At 39.9% G+C, this 27,147-nt stretch overlaps 1 protein-coding gene across 1 annotated transcript in view; it reads right to left on the reverse strand.

Moving 5' to 3' along the window:
- The window catches only part of LOC126161550 (tubulin glycylase 3A-like), a 156,390-nt gene that overhangs the window by 81,512 nt on the left and 47,731 nt on the right, over positions 1–27,147 (reverse strand). The window contains exon 5 of the mRNA XM_049917485.1: positions 16,206–16,397. Coding sequence (XP_049773442.1) covers positions 16,206–16,397 — 192 coding nt within the window. The remainder of the gene's footprint in view (positions 1–16,205; positions 16,398–27,147) is intronic.

Below are 27,147 nucleotides of genomic sequence, written 5' to 3' on the forward strand. Positions count from 1 at the left end.
GGGACTACTGAAAAACTTAAATTAGCCATCGTAGTGGATAATGCCCCACAAAACTCAATTATTAAGGACAAAGCTTCAATGATGGGAACAACAAAAGCCAACATTGCTGAGTAGCTGAAATGCCACAACATGAAAATTCAGGATGATTTATGTAAAGTGGGGCTCACAGAAATAATAAAGAAAAATAAGCCCCAGTTTCAACATATGTTGTGGATGAGGTAGCTAAAAAACATGGCCACAGCATTCTTAGGCTTTCACCATATCACTGCCACTTTAAAGCCCTGAAATGATTTGTGCACACATTGAAAATTACATGACAAAAAACAAAAGCTTCACTGTGGCAGAAATTCAAAGACTGTTAGAGAAAGCAGTGGCACAAATAATGTTGGAAAAGTGGAGTAATGCTGTACACAACACAGAAACAGTTGTTAAAGAAGCAACAAAAAGTGAAGAGAGAGTGGAGAGTAATATTAAAAATATAATTACATCCTTGGGCACTATCCACAGACCAGAGCTATGATAATGACAGTGCTGAGGAAGAACATGATTTTGAACTAAGTGGCATTTACCATTTGCCTTAATTTGTCTTTATTTTTGCATTTTTGTTTCATATTTTTCGCTGTGCAGTGTATGCTGCAGTTGCACAATAAATCTCATCTTGTTGTTAATGAATACTCCTTTCCACAAGTATGACACTTTTCATCCACACTACAGTGATTGGTAAGTACTCAAGCAGTTTATATTATTTTAATATTGTTAGTTATTGTATTTACATGAATGATTCAGATCAACTTTAACAGCCCGTATGTATTGAATATGACAACTGGATGTGATTCATCCTGATTATTGTAAAAACAGGGTGCTTCTGTTGCTTTTGTCGAGATAAACAAATAATAAGGACACAGTATCATTTTATACATGGGAGTTCATTTGTTGAGCCACAAGGATATAACAATTCTCTAAAGTGAACTCAATACCACACATTAAAAGGTGTCATGAGCAGGCAGTCCAATACAGAACCACACATCTGTTGCTGCTGCAGCCATAATGCATGGGCATGCACCAACAAACCAACAACATCATCCACTTCCACATTCAACTGTGCTTCACTGTCAACCACTTGTTATTCAGAACCGCATATACAAAAGTAAGGCACTACAAGGAAAATAAATCAAGAAAATAGAAAATCTTTGGTTAATGAAGCGGAAGAAGTAAATGTTAAAAAAGTCATTAGAAACATAACTGTCAAACTTATAGCCAATTTAAGCAAGGAAATAAGCCCAAACATTGTCATCATAAAAAATTTTTAAAAAATGTGTCGTTTGCTGGTGTAACCCTTTCAGTTTGGTGTAACTTCACTCATTCTATTCTCATAGCTTTATCTCCACAGTCTCCTTCTTCTCTGACCTATCTCCCCCCTCCCCCCCCCCCACCCTCCTCCCACTCCAGTTCTCCACATGAAACTCCTCCTGTCTGCATCAAGGCTACATTTCTATACCATCCTCTTGCTGCTTCTCCCTCCCAACTGTCAGCCACCATTCCCTCCAACCCTCCCTACCCCTTCCAGTCTCATTTCTCCCCTCATATACTCTACAAGATACACCCCTTCACCTTCGTTGAGCTGCAATGTGGTAAACGTGGTTGGCTGGATCATTGTCGCTGTACAGATGTAAATATATTTAATAGCAGTTAGCTTTGAAAAAACAGCAGCAACTGAAAGTTTGGAAATGATTTCAGTCTTGTTGACATTGTCATCAAAGGATCAGTGCATTAATTATGGCATACAGTAAGTTGCTGCCTTTCTTTATATTAGCTGCACTCAGTGAGTTTGTTTCATTATGTGTCTGAAATGTCTGCCAGACTTTCTTCATTCAGGTGCTAATGAAGTTTCAAGGTGTTCAAGAATAAAAGAGAACTAGAAAGTGTGAAGTTCTTGGTCTGGAATTGATTGTGTGTTCCTGAGGAGTTACTGAAGTTTGCATAATTAGCATAGCAATATCACAGCCATTGGACTGTGGTTCAATAAGAGTTCCAGTCATAGAACAGGGAGGAGCACCACCAAAAATAGTAGTAGCAGAAGTATATAGTTTATTTTCATTGTTTAGTGTACTAGTTTTCTTGCATGCTTCTTAGAAGTGAAGTGGGTCTGTTTGTTTACCTATTTTAGTAATGCTATTAATTTTTTTCTAAGACTTTGTGCATTTTGCAATCACTAGTGCAGCATAAGCTAACTTTGAAGAGAAATTTCACATCACAGTAAGCACTAGCATCATCTGATTTGCTTGATTTTTGTGACTATTGCAGATCGTAAACTGTCAGTAGTGTTCCACTTGATGAACATGCGAAGATCAGTGCCAGCAGCACTGGTACCTAGTCTGTTTTTGTCATTTAGTTTTACAGTTTTCTTATGCACTTCTGATAAGAAATGAACTGTAAATGCTTTTTTCTCCATTTTTAAGAGTGTTATTACTTTTGTTCTAAGATAATACATATTTTGCAGTTACTAATGTGTTATGAACAAGCTTTATGCTGTTTACTTTGGTGCTGGTCTTTATTTTTCTTGTTTATATTTTGCATGTATCATTATTTTAATAATGTAAACTTATGCCATGTGAAGCATGGCAGTAGTTAATTCTCTTGTTGTGCCCTGTTTTTTTGTTTCTTAATTAAGTTTCTTACTTTTTTGGTAACTATACTGTCTTTTTCCCCCTTCATGGATTTATATAGTTTTACATAGTAGGAAATGGATAGTGACTGCTTGTTGGCTGCAGACACAAGACACAATTGGAACAGCTGTAAGCTGCTCTGAGTTGCAGTGACAGTAGAGAACCAATGGTGAAATCTGCAATGCCTTTGGCCCTGGAAACCCTGATGCCATGAAAACTACTGATGCACAACATCTGACCAATTTGTTCTCTACTTGAAGGTGAATGGTAGACAGTGATGGGTTCAGTTATCTCTAGGAGGAAGGTGAATGTGGGGATGGGCTGCATGGCTGTCATTTTACACCTTAGCAACAAGTTTGAGGTCCTGCCAAAGTGCTGATAAAACATCTGAGCCACATGGGATGCCTCACCTGGTGCTCCAGTGGCTGATTTTCCCATCAAGTCCAGACAGGTACAGAGAGTGGATATTTTGCTCATTAGGAGCTCCACCATTTGGCAGGGGAATGAGCCTTTCAAAAAAATAATAGGCAACCAGAGTAAGAAAATCATTGTGCACTTAGTATGGTTGTGGAGAGATCCCTTTGAGGTATTGAGGATGCTCTGCCAGTAGTTACTGAATGCACTGGAACTGGCTGCAAATAATAGATCATCTTACCATACAACAGACTTATTGCTTATGTTCTCGGGCTATCCATGGTTCCTTTAGAATGCTGGATGAACTGATAAATACAACTAGTCCCGCATGCAGTGTGGAAACCTGGCCCATTATTTGCAGTAGCATAGAGTCAATTGTAGTCCTCTGGTTTGGAGCTGAGAGGAACATTCACACCACAAAGGTTCAGACACTTATGCAAATGTGAACTTTCAGATCAATATGTCACATGTGTGCTACATAGAGGTTCCAGTTACTCTAGTAGGAGAGCATATGTAGTGTGCACATTGCATTTTCTTATTTTACAATGAGGATGTTGAATTACTCACCACGGTCAGAGAAAGGTCATTTATAGTACTCTTGGAGAAGAACTTAACAACCTTGCAAATCGGAATGTGATAATGTTAATGTGCTATTAGTAAACTGAAGGTGTATTCATGGTAATACCCCAGAATTAATTACTGAAGGTAATAAAGCCAGATAGCATTAGGAACAGAAAGCTGCCTGAAAGAGAGGTAAAGAGCAGCAAAATCATAAATTCAGAGCAGAATATGTACATCAAAAGCACACAATATACATCAATAATGGTGGAGTATTCACTGATGCAAAGAATTTCAATAATATCTAGTGCCTTTATTCTATATACACTCCTGGAAATGGAAAAAAGAACACATTGACACCGGTGTGTCAGACCCACCATACTTGCTCCGGACACTGCGAGAGGGCTGTACAAGCAATGATCACACGCACGGCACAGCGGACACACCAGGAACCGCGGTGTTGGCCGTCGAATGGCGCTAGCTGCGCAGCATTTGTGCACCGCCGCCGTCAGTGTAAGCCAGTTTGCTGTGGCATTCGGAGCTCCATCGCAGTCTTTAACACTGGTAGCATGCCGCGACAGCGTGGACGTGAACCGTATGTGCAGTTGAGCGAGGGATTGGAATGACTCCTTACCCTCTCCCTTAAAACCCACATCCTTTTGTCTTTCCCTCTCCTTCCCTCTTTCCTGACGAAGCAACCATTTGTTGCGAAAGCTTGAATTTTGTGTGTATGTTTGTGTTTGTTTGTGTGTCTATCGACCTGCCAGCGCTTTTGTTTGGTAAGTCTCATCATCTTTCTTTTTGGATATATTTAGCGTAAGGAGGGCTATACGTGAAGCGTTCAGTGAATTCGAAAGTAAAATTCTATATACCAACTTGACAGAAAATCCTAGGAAGTTCTGGTCTTACGTTAAATAAGTAAGTGGCTCGAAACAGCATATCCAGACACTCTGGGATGATGATGGCATTGAAACAGAGAATGACACGCGTAAAGCTGAAATACTAAACACCTTTTTCCAAAGCTGTTTTACAGGGGAAGACTACACTGCAGTTCCTTCTCTAAATCCTCGCACAAACAGAAAAATGGCTGACATCGAAATAAGTGTCCAAGGAATAGAAAAGCAACTGAAATCACTCAACAGAGGAAAGTCCAATGGACCTGACAGGATACCAGTTCGATTCTACACAGGGTATGCGAAAGAACTTGCCCCCCTTCTAACAGCTCTGTACCGCAAGTCTCTAGAGGAACGGAAGGTTCCAAATGATTGGAAAAGAACACAGGTAGTCCCAGTCTTCAAGAAGGGTTGTCGAGCAGATGCGCAAAACTATAGACCTATATCTCTGACATCGATCTGTTGTAGAATTTTAGAACATGTTTTTTGCTCGTGTATCATGTCATTTCTGGAAACCCAACTCACTTTATTTGTTCATGAGACCCAGAAAATATTAGATACAGGCTCCCAGGTAGATGCCATTTTCCTTGACTTCCAGAAGGTGTTCGATACAGTTCCGCACTGTCGCCTGATAAACAAAGTAAGAGCCTATAGAATATCAGACCAGCTGTGTGGCTAGATTGAAGACTTTTTAGCAAATAGAACACAGCATGTTGTTCTCAATGGAGAGACATCTACAGACATTAAAGTAACCTCTGGCGTGTCACAGGGGAGTGTTATGGGACCATTGCTTTTCACAATATATATAAATGAACTAGTAGACAGTATCAGAATTTCCGTGCAACTTTTCATGGATGATGCTGTAGTATACAGAGAAGTTGCAGCATTGGAAAATTGCAGTGAAATGCAGGAAGAAGTGCAGCAGATAGGCACTTGGTGCAGGGAGTGGCAACTGACTCTTAAAATAGCCAAATGTAATGTATTTTGAATACATAGAAAGAAGGTTCCTTTATTGTATGATAGCGGAACAAACACTGGTAGCAGTTACTTCTGTAAAATATCTGGGAGTATGCGTGTGGAATGATTTGAAGTGGAATGATCATATAAAATTAATTGTTGGTAAGGCAGGTGCCAGGTTGAGATTCATTGGGAGAGTCCTTAGAAAATGAAGTCCATGAACAAAGGAGGTGGCTTACAAAACACTCGTTCGACCTATACTTGAGTATTGCTTATCAGTGTGGGATCCATACCAGGTCGGGTTGACAAAGGAGATATAGAAGATCCAAAGAAGAGCGGCACATTTCATCACAGGGTTATTTGGTAAGCATGATAGCGTTACAGAGATGTTTACCAAAACTCAAGTGGCAGACTCTGCAAGAGAGGCGCTCTGCATCACAGTGTAGCTTGCTGTCCAGGTTTCGAGAGGGTGTGTTTTTGGATGAGGTATCGAATATATTGCTTCCTCCTACTTATACCTCCTGAGGAGATCACAAATGTAAAATTAGAGAGATTCGAGCGCGCATGGAGGCTTTCCGGCAGTCGTTCTTCCCACGAACCATACGCGACTGGAACAGGAAAGGGAGGTAATGACAGTGGCAAGTAAAGTGCCCTCCACCACACACCGTTGGGTGGCTTGCGGAGTATAAATGTAGATGTAGATGTAGATGGTGGGCACTGGAGTACAGGGCCAGAAAGTGTTGGGGACGGGCGGGCTCACCCGAAGTTGGCAGGCCTATGCGGTGTCTGATGACAGCACTGGTGAAGAGCATGCCATCCCCATCTTGATGTCGTCATCAGCAGGCAGGTCCCAGTGCAGGTGCAGCAGTGCCAGACCCACTGCTGATGACAGCTAATGTGAGAATGTAGAGGGGGGTGGGGTGGGGTGGGGGGTGGAAGTGCCTTACCAGAACAGCAGGCTGAAGCAACTGATTCAAGGCCAGAGACAGACCAGTGCCCAGTGCCAGGAAACTGGAACCCCAGGACATTGCACATGGAGGATGCAGCCAATGGGATGGGGGCACCTCCACAGCAGGAAATGACGAGCTTGAGGGATAGGGCAGTGGGGTGGGCTGCAGTGACAGGGTCCGCACTCACAAACTGGTAGCTAGCAGGGGTGAAACTGATCAAGATGACAAGCCACCAGCCCATTGGCTATATACACATCACACAGATGGTGTCCCCGGCGGTAGACACAGTAGCTGGTATCCACTTGAGCCAGTGACTAAACCCTCACACCCACCTCAGTGAACCCAACGCGAAGCAGCCAGACGAACATGCCCGCACCAGGTGCAGCGCATGCCACAGAAGGTGGAGGAGCATGCATGGCTGCCAACTGTGAAAGTTACATGAACACATTCCCATGGCATGTGTGGAGTGGGCTTGGGGGACAGAGACACCCTGGGAGCCACTTGTTGTTGGGCACATTGCTAACAAGCTGTGATGAAATGGACAATGTTGCTATCAATCCCTGGCCAAAAAGCTTGTCTCATAGCTAACACTTTACTGCACAAAACTCCCCAACGGCCCTGGTGGATGAACCTTGTGCCACAATGTGATGGGAATGACTACTCTGGGAGAGAGGTCTTTCATGGACAACAGCAAAACTCTGCCAAAAACAGAGAGATAGTACCATAAGGAAAAATAGTTGTGTGGAGGGTTCAAAACCCAACCCAATGGTTTATCTGGCAAGCCCTGTTGAACAAACCAAACCACCTGGCAGAGAACTTGGTCTGCAGCAACAGCAGCTGCTATATGTGAGCTTATGATTGGGAAACCCTTGACTGTGGCCTGAATTTCAGTATCAAGATGGAAGAAAAGCAATTCTTCATGATCAAAGACAGAAACAGGATGTACAGGAAAATGGAACAAGGCATCCACATTGGTGTGTTTAGATGTGAGTTGAAAATGTATTTCATAATTGTAGTGAGACAAGAACTGGTTTCAAGATGGCCGCGAGTGTAGAAGTGTGTGAATCTAACTTGAGAAATAGTTATAGTTATGCTGTTAAAAAGGGTGTTTGTAAGAATTGTAACACTGCAATAACAACGCTAAAAGAACGAATTGCTAGCTTACAATTCATAGTCAGTTCCTTAAGAAGCGATATTGACTCACTCAAGAAAGAAAATCGGGATCTGCGATCGAAGCCAACACTAAGTGAAGTGATGCAAGACAAAAGTAATATATCGTCCGAGTGGGTAAAAGTGCCGTACAAAAATAGTGTTCCAACTACAAAAAGAACAACAAAGTCTGCTAAAAATGTCACATTTTCGGAGAAAAACAAATATCATGTTTTGCAAACAAGTGACTGTGATAACGACTCTCCAAATGATCGTGAACTTGAAAAAGACAGTGAACTGAAAATGAATAGCGTTTTTTCAAATAATGTCAACAACAAACACAGATCATCAGGGAAAAAGAGTAGTGTACTATTACTAACAGACAGTCATGGCAGGAATCTATCCAGCATGCTCCGTGAGAAAAATCGCGACATAGCAGTGACTAGTGTTGTGAAACCGGGAGCGGGATGTAAAAATGTTGTAGACATTAACTCTCAGACGAAATTAATGCAAGAAAATGACTTTATCGTTTGTATAATGGGTTCAAACGATGTGGCAAAAAATGAAGCAGAGGTTTGCGTGAAAACGCTACAGAATTTTTTACAAGCCAAAAAATGCAGAAACACAGTAGTTGCCACACTTCCTCATAGGCATGATCTGATTTATAATTCGTGTGTAAACAAAGAAATTCGGAAAACAAACATTAAAATAAGGAAACTGTGTTCTCAATACACTAAGTGCGATGTACTGGATATAAGCAAGCTACATGGAAATCTGCACACGAAGCATGGAATGCATTTGAACTATGATGGGAAAAGATTTGTTTGTGATCGTGTTAGTGAAATAATCAAAGAAAGACTTGTAAGGGATAGAACAATTTATCAGCTTCCTGAACATCCTTCCAACAGCGAGGAAAACAAAATAAACAAGAAAGAAGAACGAAAATACAACGCTGCTGACGTTCCTAATTTAAACTAGAGGTATGTGATGCTGTAAATATGATTCCCAATTACCAAATCGTGAATACGCCCGAACTAAAAATTTATCACCATAATGTGCAATCCCTGCGTAATAAGATCGATGAAATTAACGTTCTTTTAACTCATGAACTTAATGATATCTCAGTGTTATGCATTTCAGAGCACTGGCTTAACCCAGAATTAATCCAGAATACGAAAATAAACAAATTTGTCTTGGCTGCTTACTACTGCAGGAAAAACAGCAAACAGGGTGGGGTAGCAATTTACACAAAGGATAATGTAGATTTTATTACACTACCTGACTTAACTAGGGCAAATGTCGAAAAGGATTATGAAATTGCAGCTATAAAAATTACTCAGTTCAACCTGGTTATTGCTACAGTTTACCGATCACCGTCCGGGAATTTTGAACTTTTCTTAAACAAAATGGAGTCATTGCTAAATAAAGTAAATAAAATGGATTGTGAATTGATAATCTGTGGTGACTTCAATATTGACTTCCTCACGAATAGTGGAAATAGGGAGACCATTTTGAACCTTGCAACGTCCTACAATTTAAAGGCTGAAGTAAAAGCAGCTACCCGAGTATCAGAAACTTGTCAAACAGCTCTTGATCAGTTTCTAGTAAAGAAGAGTTTACACAACACCTCACTAAAAATTTTCAATGCAGGTTTTAGTGATCATCTTGCTCAAATATTAAGCATAAAAGTACAAGGCAGTATTATTAACAACATGTCTTTTAGAACAGCATATCGAAGCTATAATCAGCATAATGTGAACTACTTAACAACTTATTACAGAAAGAAAAATGGCTAGGAGTGTACAAAATGAACGATATAAATGAAAAATTCGACACTTTCATTGATACATTAACCCATTTCTTTGAACTTGCATTCCCACTGAAAACATTAACCGTACAGGGAAACTCTAGAACAAACAGCTGGATCACAAAGGGAATAAGGGTTTCATGCCAGAAGAAAAGACTACTTCATGAAATATGTAACTCAAAAAATTCCTCACCTGTAGTACGCGCATACTATAAAAAATACTCCAAAATATTAAGAAAAGTAATAAAAGCAGCAAAAATAATGCATAATGATGAAATAATTTATAATTCAGCTAATAAATCAAAGGCTATGTGGAGTGTTATAAAAAAAGAATGTGGAGAATACAGACAACCTTGGAAAAATATAACACTATCACATAAAAATAAAAAAGTAACAAACCCCTTAGAAGTAGCTAACACATTTAACAACTTTTTCACAGGTGTTGCTGAAAATATGTTACAATCAAACTTTAAGAGCATCCAGGCAAATGAATATAAAATAAGTACATGTAGAGGATCAATGTACATCAGTTCTGTTTCACAAGATGAAGTAGCAAAAGCAATAAAAGGACTAAAAAATTCCAAATCGGCAGGTATTGATGGTATACCTGCAACAATGTTAAAGAAGAGCGCATAAAACCTAATTGAAGTACTCACACATTTATGCGACTGCTCACTTCAGGCAGGCACTTTCCCTGATGTGTTAAAAACATCAAAAGTTATTCCTGTATATAAAAAAGGGGATAAAGACAATGTAAATAACTACAGACCCATCACAATTTCCTCCTGCATCTCTAAAGTACTGGAAAAAGTTATGTATGAGAAACTTATGAAATTTATAAATAAAAACAGCATCCTATGTAATGAACAACATGGATTCAGAAATAAGAGGTCAACGACAACTGCTGTCTATGAGTGCATCAATTCCATCCTAAACCTGATGGACAAAAAACAGGAAACAATAGGAGTCTTTATTGACTTGTCAAAAGCTTTTGACATGGTGGACCATAAAATTCTGCTATCAAAGCTAGAAAGATATGGTATTCGAGGTCTGTCCAACAAGTGGATCAGTTCCTTCCTGACAAATCGTATGCAGGCAGTGTGCGTCAAGCACACAAATATTGAACTAAAAACTGTATCTAATCACTTATCTGACTATAAACAAATAAAATGTGGTGTACCCCAAGGATCTGTATTGGGACCCCTTCTGTTTCTTCTGTACATAAATGATCTAAGCTTAAATATTGATGCACACAAATCAATCATATTTGCAGATGACACCACAATTCTACTAAAAGGAGACGACGATGAACAGTTACAGCAGACAGTAAACACGGTACGAAACAACTTAGCAGCTGGGCACAGAGTAATCAGCTTGTAATAAACAGTAAGAAAACCGTTGCTCTAAAATTCCACAATGTTCCTAACAAGGACATGTTTATCCCATCAGTCTCTATCAATGACGAACCAGTTGGTAACAGTACTGAAACCAAATTCTTAGGACTTTGGCTGCAGAGTAACATCAGATGGAATAAGCATATTGAATGTCTCAATGCAGAACTGAGCAAAACATGTTATCTTCTTTGTTCATTAAAATCATGCTGTAGTGAGAAAACAGTATTGAATGCATATCATGCGTACTTTCATTCTCGTCTTAGATATGGGGTCACCTTCTGGGGAAACTCTAAAATAGCTAATAGCACTTTTAAACTACAAAAAAGGGCCATTAGAATCTTGTTTGGGTGCAAGCCTAGAGACTCTTGTAAACCCCTGTTTAAGAAATCTGGTATTCCCCCATTACCGTGTGTATACATTATGGAAACCCTTTTGTTCTTTAAATTAAATGTAATAGGCAAGGACCAGAGGCTACAAAAAACTGTGATATACATGAGCACTTTACCAGACAAAACAGGAACTTACATATGACTCAAATCAGCACAGCACTGTGCCAAAAAGGTACTTTTCACATGGGAGTTAAGCTTTATAACAAACTTCCTGAAAACATAAAAGCTATCACTGAGGTCAATACATTTGGAAAATCTCTAAAGTCATATTTACAGCATCACTGCTTTTATTCCATTGAAGAATATTTAAATTTATGAAATGTGTTATATAAATATTTGTGTGTAAAGTGTATTATTGTAAGCTTAAATATGTATGCCTTGAAATTATTTTCAGCCTGTATATTTATAACTTGACTTGTCCAATGTCTTATGCATAAGCTGCTATGTAGACAACAGGACCAATAAAATACAATCTACAATCTACAAAGCATTGGAGGCAATGTGCTCCCTTGTCAAGCAAGGAAGTGTGAGGGTTAAACAAGGGGTTTATGGTCAACAATAAGATGCAACTTGGAGCCATAATAAAAAAATAAAATTAAAAAAAATAAAAAAGTTAAATTTCTGGAGAACCTAGACTATGCAAGAGCCTCTTTTTCCACCTGAGAGTAATGCTTTAGGGCTGGAGTGAGAGATTTAGAGGCAAAAGCAACAGATCATTCAGAGCCATCAGCATACCTGTTTGCAAGGACTCTGCTGAGGCCACACTGTAAAGCATCAGTCGCCAAAACTATGTGCTGGTTCTGAGAGAATGTAGCTAAACAAGGGGCCAAGAGTAGTTTGGATGTCAAGATTTGAAAATCACGTTCACAATCTGGACTTCAGCAAAAACTTACATTCTTGGGTAACAAGGTATGCCCCAGCAGGAATTTATGGTAGTAGGCTATCTTCCCTACAAAGCCCTGAAGCTCCTTTGTGGACAAGGGGTGAGGCACAGATATCACAGTGGAGGTGGGGAGAGGGGGTCCGGCACAGGGTAAACCACATCCGGCAAGACAATGAGCACGAAACAAACAACAGAAGGTTGAAAAAACTAAGATTTCATCACATTACACCATAAGCCCACAGACTAAAACAGAAAACAAAGCACGCAAATTCTGCAAGCAATCAGCAGTGGAGGAGCCTGTGAAAACAATATCATCCAGATAATTAATGCAACCCAGGACAGGCATACTCAATTGCTCTAAAACTTGTTGCAAAATAGCAGCAGTGCTAGCCACACTAAAGTGAAGGCACAAACACTGATAGAGACCAAAAGAAATATTCAAAACCAGAACTTGTCAAGACTCTTCATGAACAGGAACCTGGTTTATTTTCTCCAGAACTGGGTTGTGCAACAGAATTTCAAGCTCATATTGCAAAAAAACAATCTGCCTGCCTCCGTTTCTTAAGGGCCCACCCTGTACCAGTAACTTTACAGGATCATATAAAAGCCGAATTAGATTGTCTCCAACTCCTTGATGTTATTTGACCTATTTCTTCCAGTGAATGGTCAACATCACTAGTGATAGTCAAAAAAACCTACAGGTAAATTACACCTCTGCGGCAATTTTAAAAAATTGGTTAATGCACAGTCAATCATTGATGCTTATCATGTTCAGTGCCCTGACAAGCTGTCAGCAAAATTATTGGTGGAGGGGGGGGGGGGGGGGGGGTGTCATTATTTTACAAAGATTGATGTGAGAGATACATACTGCCATTACAAATGATGTCTAAACACCTTCGAGTTATCAATACATCATTTGGGCTTTATCAATATCAATACCAGCATTTGCCTTTTGGCATAGCAAGCACACCAGCTATTTTTCAATGCTTTTTAGAGGACTTATTCCATCAGTTCCACGCTGCATTAACTTCTTAGATGACACAGTAGTGTCTGCCACCTCTACAGAGAGAAATCTGCAGAACCTCTGTGCTCTATTTTCTGTTTTTCTGTCTGCAGGGGTAAAGTGAAATTTGGACAAGATAAAGTTTTTTTGACCATCTATTATTTAATTGGGTTCTGAAGTGTTGCGTGCTAGTATATATTGATGCTACTCCCATGTTGCCAAACCCCATGTCTGTCAAGGAATTACAGGCATTTTAGGCAAAACTGTGTACTACCTCAAATTCATACCAGACATTGCTGCTGTGGCACAACCACTCCATGTATTATTACATAAAGATGTTCCATTCCACTGGTGCCCAGCTTATGATAGGGCATTCAAGATGTTGAAATCTAAGCTGCAGCTGACTCCTCATTTGGTCACATTTCAGCTAGGCCAGCACCTTGTGCTAGACATGGACGTATCTCAGTGCAGTCCTTGTTCATAAGTAAGTGGATAGATCACAACACCCCACTGCATATTCCTCTAAAACCTTAAATTCAGCACAACAGTGTTATTCTCAGATTGAGAAAGAAGCTTCAGCAATCATGTATGCTCTAAAAATTTCATGTTTTTCTACATGGGTCTAAGTTTCACCTGATCACAGACCACAAACCACTGGTGTCTCTTTTTAATCATTCCGCATCCTTGCTGGACAAAGCCACACATCACTCAGAGTGGTGGGCTCTTTTCCTGCCATGATACATTTACGAGATATATTTTCAATGTACGGTGCAACATGCAAATGCTGATATCTTGTCACATTTACTGACTGATCCAGACTCACAGACTGGTAAAGAGGAATTGCTTTGTTGTCATTCAGATGTTGAAGATCAAAATGCTGTTGATGATTTTCCTGTTACTAGCACTAGAACTGCAGCTGCAATAGCCATGGATTCTGTTTTAAGTAAAGTTGTTTCTTTTGAGTGACACAGCTGGCTGCACAAACTTTCAGGCCATGCTTCTGATCCTTTAAGAAATTATTTTGCATTACAAAATTGTCTTTCTGCTAGGGACAGACTTCTGCTGTTAGCTACAGAGGACATAGCTCCCCGGGTTTTAGTCTCACCCGCCCTTTGGTGTGAGATTAAGTGTTTATTACATGTGGACCACTGGGGTGAGTCATGTACAAAAGTGTTAACATGCAGACATGTTCTTTGTCCAGGCATTGATGGGGAAATTGCACTAGTTGTTGCAGTCTGCCCACAGTGTGTCACCCATCTGGCAGCCCCTCGTGTATCTTTATCACCAAGGCCTGCTCCAAAGTGGCCTTGGAAATGAATTCATGTACATTTTGTGGGACCTTTTTTGAATGTTTGCTGGCTTGTTGCAACTGATGCATTTTATAAGTTTCTGCACATGTCTGATGGTCTGTTGATTTCTGCAGCAACAACAATTTCAGCTCTGTCAAAAATTTTTGCAACGGAAGTCCTTCCATATATGTTAATTACAAACAATGACCTCCAGTTCATATCTCAACAATTAGATGATTTTTGTAAAAAAATTCGGTGTTCGCCATATCGTGACTCCTCCATTCCACTCTCAGCCAAATGGGGAAGCAGAATGGCTAGTATGAACATTTAAGACTCAGATGAAAAAATACATTTTGAATTTGTCACCGGAAGTGGTTCTTGACCAGTTCTTCAGTTCTTATAGGTTTACCCCTGTTGGAAATAAGAGTCCTGCAGAGTTTTTGCATGGCCAGCAGCCCTGCACTCTGCTGCATCTGCTTCAACTGACGCCAGTACATCCGTTGACACCTGTGTCACAACACTTCCGGCCTGGCAGAGCTGTCTAGGCTCACATTTTTGGCCATCAACTGAAATAGGTGGCAGCTGTAATTGAGAGTCATCATGACTGATGCCTCTATGTTGTCTGCACCACTGAAGGGAGGGCATTGCGACACTTCGGTCATCTATGACCTGGCCATCTCCTACATCACAGCTGGTGCCCTTGCCTTCTCCATTGCTGCTGCCGATGTGTTCCCACCTTTCTCCTCTGTTGTGATTGCCTCCTCCAGCTGTCAGGGGCCAAAGCGGGACCCTGGCCCCATGCTGTTGCAGCTGATGCCTTCACCACAACCTCCATAGCAGTCAGCATTGCCTGCTCAACTGGCTTCACCACAGCCTCCTGCAACAGGGTTGGACTTGAACATGGAAATGGAAGCTGTCCTACCATATGGTATTTCACAGGGTGATGGACACTGTACCTGTCCATGCTGACATCACTTCTGACCCTATGCACCACTGGCAGCACGTTGCATGGTTCAACAACCAATGTTGATGACAGAAGAAATGGATGTGAGCACAGTGCTCATTTTTTCGCAAAGAAAGAGGAGTGCATGTAACCACCAAATTTGTGTGTGCACCACTTCAAAGTTCACCCATGAAGTGTGTGCTTGATTTGGCCACCAGAGGCCACTCACCCTGCTAGTACAACAGCAGTTGCATGTGTAGCCTGCTGGCTGCACCCCTTGTTAGAACTAATAACTATACAGGCCAGAGCGCAATGCTCTACCGACCACTTTTGTGTTGCCTGTTGTAGGTATTTTGTTCTCATGTGTTTATGCTTTTCCATGTGATAAAGTTAGTGTTCTTGGAATAGAAAATGTACATTCATTTTTAACACAAGCCCACTTGATTTGTGACACTAGTAGTATTTATCGGGAAGAATTATCCAGTGCAGGGAAGAACATCATCATTTATCTAATGAATAAGGTAAAACAGCAGGAAAGGATTTAACTGCGATTTTGGATTTTTCAGTCTTGCTTTGAGAATACTGGAACTAATTACAGATTTATGCCACAAAGCTATATCAAGGAATATTTTATAATCAAAATTTTATGTAGTCAAAGCTGTTACCTAGATATACACAATATTCTACAATTAAATCAGGCATACTTTGGTAATGACTTCTGTCCACAGATTTATTTCATATATAAGAAGAGTGCCAACATTCAACCAATATTCACTGTTGTATTTAATGTTGTGTCTCATACTACTGTGGGGTCACTTCATCACATTTCAGATATTTTTCTTCATGTTATCTCACAGGAAAAGTTAATTGTAAAAAAGTTGCATGAAAGAAATAAAAATTAGCTTTTCACCTTGAGTGGAGTTTCCTTGTCATTACACAACAAAGTTGTTTCATCCATAAGCAAATAATACCAAGTCAGATATTGATCCCACTGGTGGTCCCAAATAGTTATTGGTTCATCTTTATCAATATCTTCATGTGATCTTGCACTAATATATTCCCAGCAGCGTTTTATAGCAAAGTGCACAGCAGAATGTGGTATCTGGAAAAAAATTGTGTATTGTGATTTATTAGTCTCATAACTACACAGTCTAAATAATTTGGTTAATGTGCAGGAGACATCAATGAAATATTACGGTTGAAGCTACATCAAATAGTTTGCTAAGAGAATGTGTCAAAAATATCAGATTTTGGTTGAAATAGTTCAAAATTCTCAATGTGAATTGAACTTTTTGTGCTGTGATAAGAGTGGGTACTACTGACACATATTTGTAAGGCAGATCTTCCTCTGAATTTTTAGGAAAATATAATAGCCTTCAAGGCACAAATATGTGTCACTGTAATAGAAATGTTAGCTTACTTTACATATTTCCTTGAAGTAACTTGCCATTATGCCCTTTTTCATACTTTGTAGCAAGATAGTTGCACACTCGAACACAATTATTATAACTAAATATTTTCACTTTAGTACATTTTATGTAACAGAAAGTCCATGATAGGACTTTCCATGAGACTGATTGTATGTTCTTCATATACTGTAACTAACACAATCATAGATATTAACATTGAAAATAAATTAAGAAGCCTCTTTCAGAACATGTCAGTATTTATTTTCATAGATCTCAGATCCTTCTGTTAAAATATTTCGTCCGAAAGACTACAAATTTATGGAGGTATCACTCTCATCATTGTAGTTTGGATTGGGCTACAAAACTGTATTGTCACTAGCAAGCATGTAAGAGAAAATGAAAAGGACACTCAAAAATAGATTTCATCACAAAAATTAATTATCAACAACATTAAAATTAGGTTGAAAAATAAACGGTTGCAAAAATATTGGAGGTTTACTAAAGAATACCATACACACACACACACAAATGCATAAAATACGGAATGTTCCATGCTTGACTGATAAAAACTAGCCTACTCAAAAAACTACTCCTTCCCCTGCTTCCCCTGTTCCACAATAATTTAGGTTAGTGGTCAATAAAAATGTAAATTTGCAAGGCTTATGGCACTTTTAACATCATCAGTCAAAATGGTGGGCCAATACTGAGTAAAATTATGAACTGTCTTTGTATCAGCAAACAAGCTGCAGCTGATCAAAATGTAGCATGTTTATATGTGTACATCACAGAACTACTCTCATGCTCGCATCAGAGAAGAATTCCATGCATGAAATCCTAATGCCTAAGTTAAAGACACAGCAAAATAAGTTCACATCAATTGAGAGACCAAAAAATAGCCAACTGATCTTAAACATTAATAAATGTAATGTAATATGCATAAATAGAAAAAAACAAAAACAGATACTGTTTGTCTATGTGAGTAGTCACAACCATCAAGTTTCAAAATGTCTGGAGTGATTTAAGGTGAAATTAAAACTTAAATCTAACTGCACAGTACATCAAAAGAATCCTAAGTGAGTGTAATTCATCATCAAGGAGGTCACTTATTAACATTCTGAGCCATGCTGCGGCTCGTGTTGATGCTGTTTGTCGGTTTCCGTCCTCTGCTGGAGGCCAGACCATATCCTACAGTTGACATGGTTGCAGTTGTTTGTCTTCTTCTTGCACTGACTGGTGCCACTTGGTTTTGCAAGCATTGCCTGTCCACTAGTGGCAGCAGTGGCAGTAATCGATATGTAGTAACTGTGGCCCTATCTTTGGGGCAACATCATGCTTCCAGGTTGAGTCAGTGGCAGTTCGGTTGGAGACTCAGGAGGAGCCAGGTCCGTGCAGTGCCGGGACCGCTGGTGGCGTGCATAGACTGCCGGATCGAAGACCTGTGGTCACAAGGGTGCACGACCTCATCGTAAACTGGATCGTGCAAGCTTTAAGTTGAGTGCATTTGGATTCAAGTAGAGAAACCTCCACCATTGTGTGATCTTCCGATTCTCCAGTGACTTGGGTTTGTGTTGCTGCTCACAGTGTTCTGAGGTGAAGAGCAGTGAGTGGAGTGCTTGGCGAAGGCGGATCTGATTAGTTTTCCTGGACGTCTAATTACTATTTATTGGGTTCAGTTTGTTACTATTTGATAAGTTCAACCAGCAGTATTTTTCCCACCTCATGGCTGCTAATGCCCCAGTTACCTGCCCTGGGGTTTAGTGTATGTAATGGCAGTGTACGTTTCCTGGCCTTGCCACAGCTGTCCAGTGAGGCGTGTAGTTTTGACAGCTTTCTTGATTGTAGGTTGGTTGGTGATTCTCCTACTCTGGTGGTAGTGATTCCTTTCTTGTTCCGGGTGCTCTAAGCACAGTATTCTGCGGACGGAGTCCAGACAGCGGTCTGGCTTTGGCGTATTTTTACATCTTGCATTTGATTTATTGGACATCAGATAGCCTCAGCAAGATTATCATTAGTCATTCGTTAGACTGGCACTAGTCTGAGTTACCATCTTGTGAAGTGAATGCAACTCTTGGCTCCCTATCTCACCACTTGCGAAAGTGTTTTTTTGCCAGACATACTCCGAGGTCGATTCCTGGTGCACCATCTGTGACTGGCCCTTGTGTTTTATTATTGTATTTGCTGTTTTATTCTATGTTTCTAAATTTTTTTTATATAATTGCCATTCTTGGCATTGCAGAAGGTTTAAATGATTGTGCTACCAAGTTTACCATCATTTGTCTCACCTGTTTGGTGATCAGTTGCTTGTCCTTTTAAATTAACCTTTGCTGTTGTATTTGTTGTTTTACTGTATGTTTTTCTTTTAGTCATTCGTTAGACTGGCACTAGTCTGAGTTACCATTTTGTGAAGTGAATGCAACTCTTGGCTGCCTATCTCACCACTTGCGAAAGTGTTTTTTGCTGGACATTCTTGGTGTTACAGCAGGTTTAAATGGTTGTGCTACCAAGTTTACCATTATTTTGTCTCACCTATTTGGTGATCAGTTGCCTGTCTTTTTAAATTAACCTTTGCTATTGCTTTGCTGTTTTACAGTGTGTTTGTTAAATTTTTTTTTTTTTTTTTTTATAATTGCCGTTCTTGGCGTTAAAAGCCTTCAGCCATGACTGTGGTTACTTGCCTTAAAATTCTAATTGGGATCCAATGGCTTGTTTTCAAAACATTATTTCCTGTGTCTGTATTTTATGCTCATTTGGTAAATTGTAATGCACTGAAAGCATTATTAATTACACAGTTGTTTATTCTTTCATTAATAATGTGTGATATCTTTATTTATTGCTGAGTCTGGAATTACCATTTTAAAATAAATATGTGTAATTGCAAAAGGGAACCAATAGTAACTGATTATGGCCCCATCCACAATCATAACCGAAACCTGCCTTCCTCGACTACCAGGTTCCACATTCATTGAACCAATTTCTGAATATTTTTTCTGTCCAAAATGCTTACTAAGATGTATTAGAAGAAGATGGATAGAGAGAAAGAGAACCATAATAGAAAACATACCTTTCCCTTACTTCTTCCTATTGGAGACATTTAACCAGAAACCATAAGGAGAATTTGAGTAGGAATATGAATAAGGTAGTTTGTTAGCAGCAAAACTACATTGATTCACATGCAAGATGAATGTATTCCAGCTCAGTTGAGCACCAGGTGGCTAGTTTATGCTGGGATGTGGCATAGCTGATAGCTGCAAGGATGAGAATTAATGTTAACTCCACTTTAGTGGGAAAGGTGTAAAGACATAACCACAAAAAGGCCAATAATTAATGTGACTATTCACATTTCCTCACTGAATATGTTCAATAGATGGCTCTTGGGCCTATCACCAGATCATGTTTAGTGTAGCCCACAGTGTTTCCTTGAGGCAACACACATTCATAATTGTTACTTTCTGGCAGTAACGAGCAGCTACCAACTGACGGTGTCAAGCAGTTGTCTTTAAGAAATATTGTGGGATACACAAAATGTGACCTTACAGTACACCTGAGAACTTTGTATTGACTAGTAATTGGTATTAATCATTAATGGAAGCCAAAATTTCATGCAATGCTTGACTTAATTCAATTTGGCACTCTAATTATGACGAATAAAGGAAATCTGTCCTTTATCAAGCGAAGGTATCAGACTGTGAGATGTGCAAACATCAAATTTTTTCACCAAATAGTTTTCTTAAAATTGGGTAGCGAGTATTTAATAGTGACCTAAATGCCACCTCTCAAAACAAGTAGCAGCCTTAGGCAAGCAGTACAGTGGTAACAAAGATGCACACACAAGCAGAGTTCCCCAGTGGTGGGGTAGGTTTTTCGAAACCATGTATACGGTGCTGTAGGTTAAAGCCCCAGATATCACATCTCACAACAGTTCACCTTGGTGGGTCTTCATTTGAGAGTAACTGACCAAAAAAAAAAAAAAAATTGGGATGTCGCATGATGATTATCATAAAGGTTAAGGTACAATCATCACATGTAAAACATCGTGGGTTTGAATCTAATCATTTTAATAAAGATTTAAGAATAAAAAATTTCAAAGCACTTGATAAGATTCAAACCAACAACTTCTTGCATTGAGGACAGTATCTTAATCATTACTCTACACATCCAGTCCATATTACATTCCTATCTTCAAACTGTAGAGCATTATACAAAATTCCAAAATTATTTTTCATCGATTACCCTCAATCAAGGGTCCACTGGGGTAAATGGTTGTGGGGTGTGATCACTGGGATTTTAACAAATATCACTGTGCAAATGGTTTCAAAAAGTCAAGCCCACCACTGGGCACCTCTCCTAGTCAGCACAGAATACAAAGTGTATATCTGTAGCGGTAGAAAGGTTAACATTCTTTCGATTGTATGATGCACCTGTTCCATAATACCATTTGATTGTTGGTGGAGCAGACTAGTCTTCAGTATCTTCACACATAACAAGCAACATATTTCCTTCATCAAGTCTGACACAAAATTTGTCCCTTGGTCTGTAATTATTGTCTCTGGCAACCCAAACTTAAGTGTCCAATAGTTCACCATTACTTTTGAGACTGTAACTGCTTGCTGGTTCAGCATAGCAATCCTCTCCATGTACCAAGAAAAGTGATATATTATTGTCTACACAAAATGGTTCTCTGCTGGGGCCTAGTTAAACGATACTAACACATCCACAACCATCATTTCAAATGGCAGTCTCCCTAACGGTATTTGTTTATAACTCAAGTCCACAAACCATGAATCCTGCATGCAATTTCTCTCACACTGATGCACATCTCTCTTTTATACATTCCACCAATATCTCTGATCCATCCTTCAGTTTGGGTACACTCACCGTGACCAGATAACTCATGATCATGCACCTCTCTCTGGACTTCTTCCTCCAATTTAGCCAACACCACTACCCACTTCCCTAACTTAGTTACCGTATTTACTCGAATCTAAGCCGCACTTTTTTACCGGTTTTCGTAATCCAAAAAACCGCCTGCGGCTTAGAATCGAGTGCAAAGCAAGCGGAAGTTATGAAAAATGTTGGTACGTGCCACCACAACTAACTTCTGCCGTCGAATATATGTAGCACTAGACAGGCATGCTTTTTAGGCACAAAGATAAATACTGGCACCAAAACCTCTGTGTCAGTAAATAATTTTTTTTTAAAAAAGTGGAAGACGAGCTTTTTTTCTCCGCTGCGAGTTTCGACCACTGCATTTTCATACATTATCCAACAAAGTAAATACAAATTCCGTATTGTTCATCTTCGAATGTAGCACAATTTCAGTGTACTACGAAAATCTGACTGGCAAGACTGTTTGGGATGTTTATCAATATGGCCAACTCTATGTTCTGAATTTTTTCCTATCTGTGAGAAGAGATGGTTGCTAATAGGAACCTGATGAAATTTGAATCACATACAGTATTCTCTTCACCATAAGAATAACACAAATATAAACATTTTGCCATGTATTCTTTCGTGTTTGCTGCTATCTCATTTAAATCCTGTCTGCCTAATAAACTACGAAACTAGAGTGAGACAACAGCAAACACGGAAGAATATACGTATCTTGTCATGTTTATATTCGTATTACAGTCAGAAATGAAGCTCGGCAAGTGACTAGATTTTTAAATCTAAGATGACTCAAATTTCTGTGCAGAATTTGATGTAATAAAGAAGCGGCCGCAAAGATTTTCAAACGGAGAAAATTTTCGCCTAACTCCAGTGTAAGTAACATCTCTTGCCATTGTTTTTTACGCGGCGGTAGCGTGCGCAAAAGCAAGCCATGCCGCGAGCCGCGACAGGCCGTAAACACGCACTATCAGAATGCGACAAACAATGCATGACACAGTGCAGTAATGCATTTTCAGCTTAAGAGTGACGCAAACGCCTATAACAAAGAAAACGGCACTTATCAGATCAAAGCAAAATAAGCAATCGATTCAAACCAGACGAAGCACGTGAAAAAGGAAGGGTACCCGTATAAATACGGACGGAGCGCCTGACGCGTAGCAATGGCTACGTGGTAAAGCTTAACTGCTAAGGTTACGACTCGAACCAAACTACTGTAGCTGTATCGTCATTCATTCGACCTAAATTGTGTCTCATATTACAATGGACCAACTTTGTTTCTATTTGGAGGTGCGGCCTAAAACTTTTCTCTCCCCTTGAATTTCGAGTCTCAAATTTCAGGTGCGGCTTGTACCTTACACAACAAAACATCACACAAGCTGAACTGTGGTTGCATTTTGTGTAGCTTGCAGGCATTGTTGGAGTTCTGTGCTGCTTGCCATTCAGCAAGATTATGACCCAGTACTTTTACTATCTATTTTTCTGCACAAAGTATCTACATTTCAATGTTTCATCTGTGGGTTGTGCACCACTTTGTCAAACTCACTGAGTCTTAAGGCCCACCTTGTTAGTCTGCTGGATGGGTCTTTTAACCCTACAAACCATTTCAGAGTGACATAGTCAGTCACTACTTTAAATTTCTTTCCATAAAAGTAATACCGAAAACACATGACTCCATTTATGAGGCTAAGCATCTCTTTCTGCATGGTAGAATAATTTTTCTCTGCTCTATTAAGTTGTCTCAATGTGTAAACCACAGGATGCTCCTCATCATTAATCTCTTGACTCAGGAAACACTCAAGGTATGGTTAGATGCTTCACCACAACTCCTTCTGAAAATCCAGAAAAATTAAAACTGGACTTGAAATTAAAACTTTTTTCAACTTTTCAAATGTGCCCCGACTTTCCTCCATCCACACAAATTTTGTATCTTTCTTCAACAGCTGAATGAGTGGTCCCACTATATCTGTGTACCCCCTCACAAATTTCCTATAACAGTTCAAGACTGCAAAAAATGATATCAGCTCTTTATTTGGCTTTAGAACTCTACCACCTGTACTAATCTCAGATTCATCCTCACCCCCTCTTTCTCTTAAATATCTCTCTCAGTCCTTGCCTATGTTCCTCCATGCCTCTGGGAATTCAGGCAAAGTAGACATTAGTTAAGCTTCAGTTCCCTCAATATCCCATCCAACAATCACTGAAAATATTTCAATAGCATTCTTGAATGCAAACGGAATCTCCAATACTGATAATTACCACAGGGTACTGAGAATGCTGTCTTTGGTTGGCCCTCCAGAACCACCTCAAATGGATGGTTTCACTTCTTAAATTCATGGTACAGAAATACTGGCACTGCACCAAGTTATCGACAGTCTGCGTGACGTTGGGAAAGGGCTATGCATCTATCAGTGTCTTACTATTAATTTAACAGTTATCACTGCAGAACCTATACTTCTTTGAACAATCTGTAGACTTTTTAGGGACAACCACAATTTATACCCCCATGGACTGACTATTGCTCACTTCTATTATCCCATCAGACAGCTGCTGGACATTGCTGGAAATGGGCCCCAAGGAAAACACAAGTCTTCAAACTCCAGCAATAACTGCTCCACTCACACTCTTTCTTCTCCCTTTAGGTTCTCCACCATCTTATTTAGCAAAGTAAAAGTGGTGGCCTATGGCTGTTCATGGTATACACTCTTCGTGCACCAACCATCCTCCTCCAGAATGACCAAAGTTGCTACTAGCATTCCCTTCATCAACTTCACCTCCTCAGTGCCAAAATTATCTAGATTCATGGGTACTACCTTCCCGTCATCTCTCCAGTACGTGTACAATACTCCTTTTAACAAAACAACTTGCTGAACCTACATGTCATTTCCTTCGAGCAGTTCTATAAAACACAACATATTGACATATAAGTCTGGCTCCACACTCATCCAGAGCAACTTTCTGGTGTCACATGACACAAAGTCATGTGAATCAACACTTTGTGTTTTTGTACATGGTTTAATTGGATTGTCCAATGTGACAGACACACCTTGTGACAGTTCTACACTGGCAGCAGCTTCTCTTAGTGTGAATATTTTCTGACTATGTTTCATCAAATGCCAATTTTGGCACGCTGTTGATACAAGAAGTCCAGTCCTAGGATCATGCTGTGACCCTCACTTACATAAGACACTATTTTCACACACTGTTTACACTGAACTGCCTCTGCCCGATAATCTATCTCCACTGATCCCAATGACCTTAGCATAGTTGATCCCTGGCAGTTGCAATGGGCAGGGAATGGCAGCTTTGTGCACCTACCTCTCCCAGGAACATAACGTGATTTTGTAAATGGCTCTATGGAAATGCATCAGCGTGGTCACAGATCTGTAGATAGCTATGTTTTCACCTACAGCCATTAGCATTCCACATCTGAAAGCAGACAAAAGTCATCTTACGCTATCTTGACTATAGGTCTCTGCTGGCTGCTGATCATGCACCCTGTGTCAACCAAAACTTATACTTCTTGCCACCTGCAGCATCTATTATTGCACATTCTGCCTCTGCATATGTACTCAGTGCATCTAAGTCTAACGGGAATGTCCTTTGGTGGACTTCAAGTTCCCTCCCATGTGTAACAGCTGCTTACTTCCTCACTGTCCACCCTTATTACCATTCCATTGCTGATACATATTGTCTTTATCTCACTGTAGCCAGTGGCATTGTCTCTGCATATGTCCTGTCCATCCACATCTGCAAGTTCTTCCATTTGTGTAGAACATTCCACACCCATCACATACAAAGGTTGACGCATTGATCTCTTCACATACCATTGTTCATCTAACAGCAGAAAGGAGACTCTTAGAGTCCCTGTGCCAAACCTTCTTGATGTCAGGTAGTAAGATTGGGTTGAGCACTCTTCATTTGGCTTTATGCAGCAGAATTTTATTTGCTTTATTGTTCTCTCCAGTTCATATGTATGGACATTTACCTTCCTTATCCTACTCGCAAAATCCTCTAAGGCTTCCCTATTCCTCTTCGTAACAGTTGCACCCAAAAGAACCCTGATCATTCCCCTTTCTGGAGGGTTGTCTGAGGATGCATTATTGCTCATGTAGGACCTGACAATGATGGCAGGTATGAATCATTGATCAAAAAGTCTGTTATTACAGGTGGCAAAAAAGTGAGAGAAGCAAAACCTTTTTAAGATGTTCAGAGGCACTGAGGAGTGCAGAGACATTTAAGCAGTTGAAGTGGGGCCTCTGCAGAAACACAAGAGTGTAAGGTTCTTTTGGGAGTGACTGAGTACTGGTATGAAGAGGAATAGGGAAGCCTTAGGTGATTTTGCCAGTAGGATAAGGAGGGTAAATGTGCATACATATGAACTGGAGAGAATGATGAAGCAAATAAAATTTTGTTGAAGAAAGGCGAGCAAAGAGTGCTCAACTCTTTCCTAAGTGGCTTACCACCTGGTATGTCAAGAAGGGTAAGCACCGGGGCTCTAAGGGTCTCCATTCTGCTGCTAGGGGAGCAATGGAATGTGTATGTGATAGGTGTTCAGTGTTCTCTGCCAGTGTAAGATGTTGCAGATGTGGATGAACAGGACAGTGCTGCCAGCCTCAGTGGACTAAAGGTAATATGTAACAGCAGCAGAATGGTAATAGTGGCAGACAGGGAGGAAGTAAGCAGCCATTAAATACAGTAGAGAACCCAAAGTCTGCTGAAAGGCATTCCCGTTAGACTCAGATGCAACAAGGACATATGCAGTGGCAGAATGTGCAACAATATGTGCTGTAGCTGGCAAGAAGTATAAATTTTTGTAGGACAAAGAGGTGCAGGATAAGTAACTAGTAGAGACTCATAATTGAGACAGCATAAGAAGATTCCTGATAGCTTCCAGCACTGTTGCCAGCTTTAAAATGTGAATTGCTAATGGTTGCAGGCAAAAAGAGCAGCCATCTACAAATCTATGACAATGATGATGTGTTGCCATAGAGATTTTTGGAAAATGACATTACTCTAATGGTTGATGTAGGCGCATGAAGCTGACACGCCCAGCCTATTGCAGCTGTCAGGGATCACTTTTTGTAAACTCAACTATAATGTATCAAAAATGATAGACCCCACCATGCTGTCTGTTGCATGGTATGGGAGTATGATGTAAGGTCACTGGGGTAAGTGGAGACAGATTTTCAAGTGGATGTAGTTCAGTTTAAATAGTGCATGGAAATAATGCCTCATATAAGCAGGAGTTACAGCATGATCCTAGAGCTGGACCTTTTGTATCTACATCATGCCAAAATTGACCTTCATCCACATTACGTGGAATTAGTGAGAAAACATTTCAATTAGGAGAACCTGTTGCCAGTGTAGAACTGTTGCAAGGTGTGTCTTCATATTCGGCAATCTGATTAAATTGCATACAAAAACACTAAGACTTGATTCACATTATTTTGTGTTAGGTGGCATCAAAAGTTGTTCTGGGTGAGTGTGGAGCCAGCCTTAGCTGTCAATATGATGTGTTACATTCAATGACCTGTATTTGTAAAAGGACTACAGTAA

This window comes from Schistocerca cancellata, chromosome 2, assembly GCF_023864275.1.
Source record: "Schistocerca cancellata isolate TAMUIC-IGC-003103 chromosome 2, iqSchCanc2.1, whole genome shotgun sequence".
Taxonomy (NCBI): Eukaryota; Metazoa; Arthropoda; class Insecta; order Orthoptera; family Acrididae; genus Schistocerca; species Schistocerca cancellata.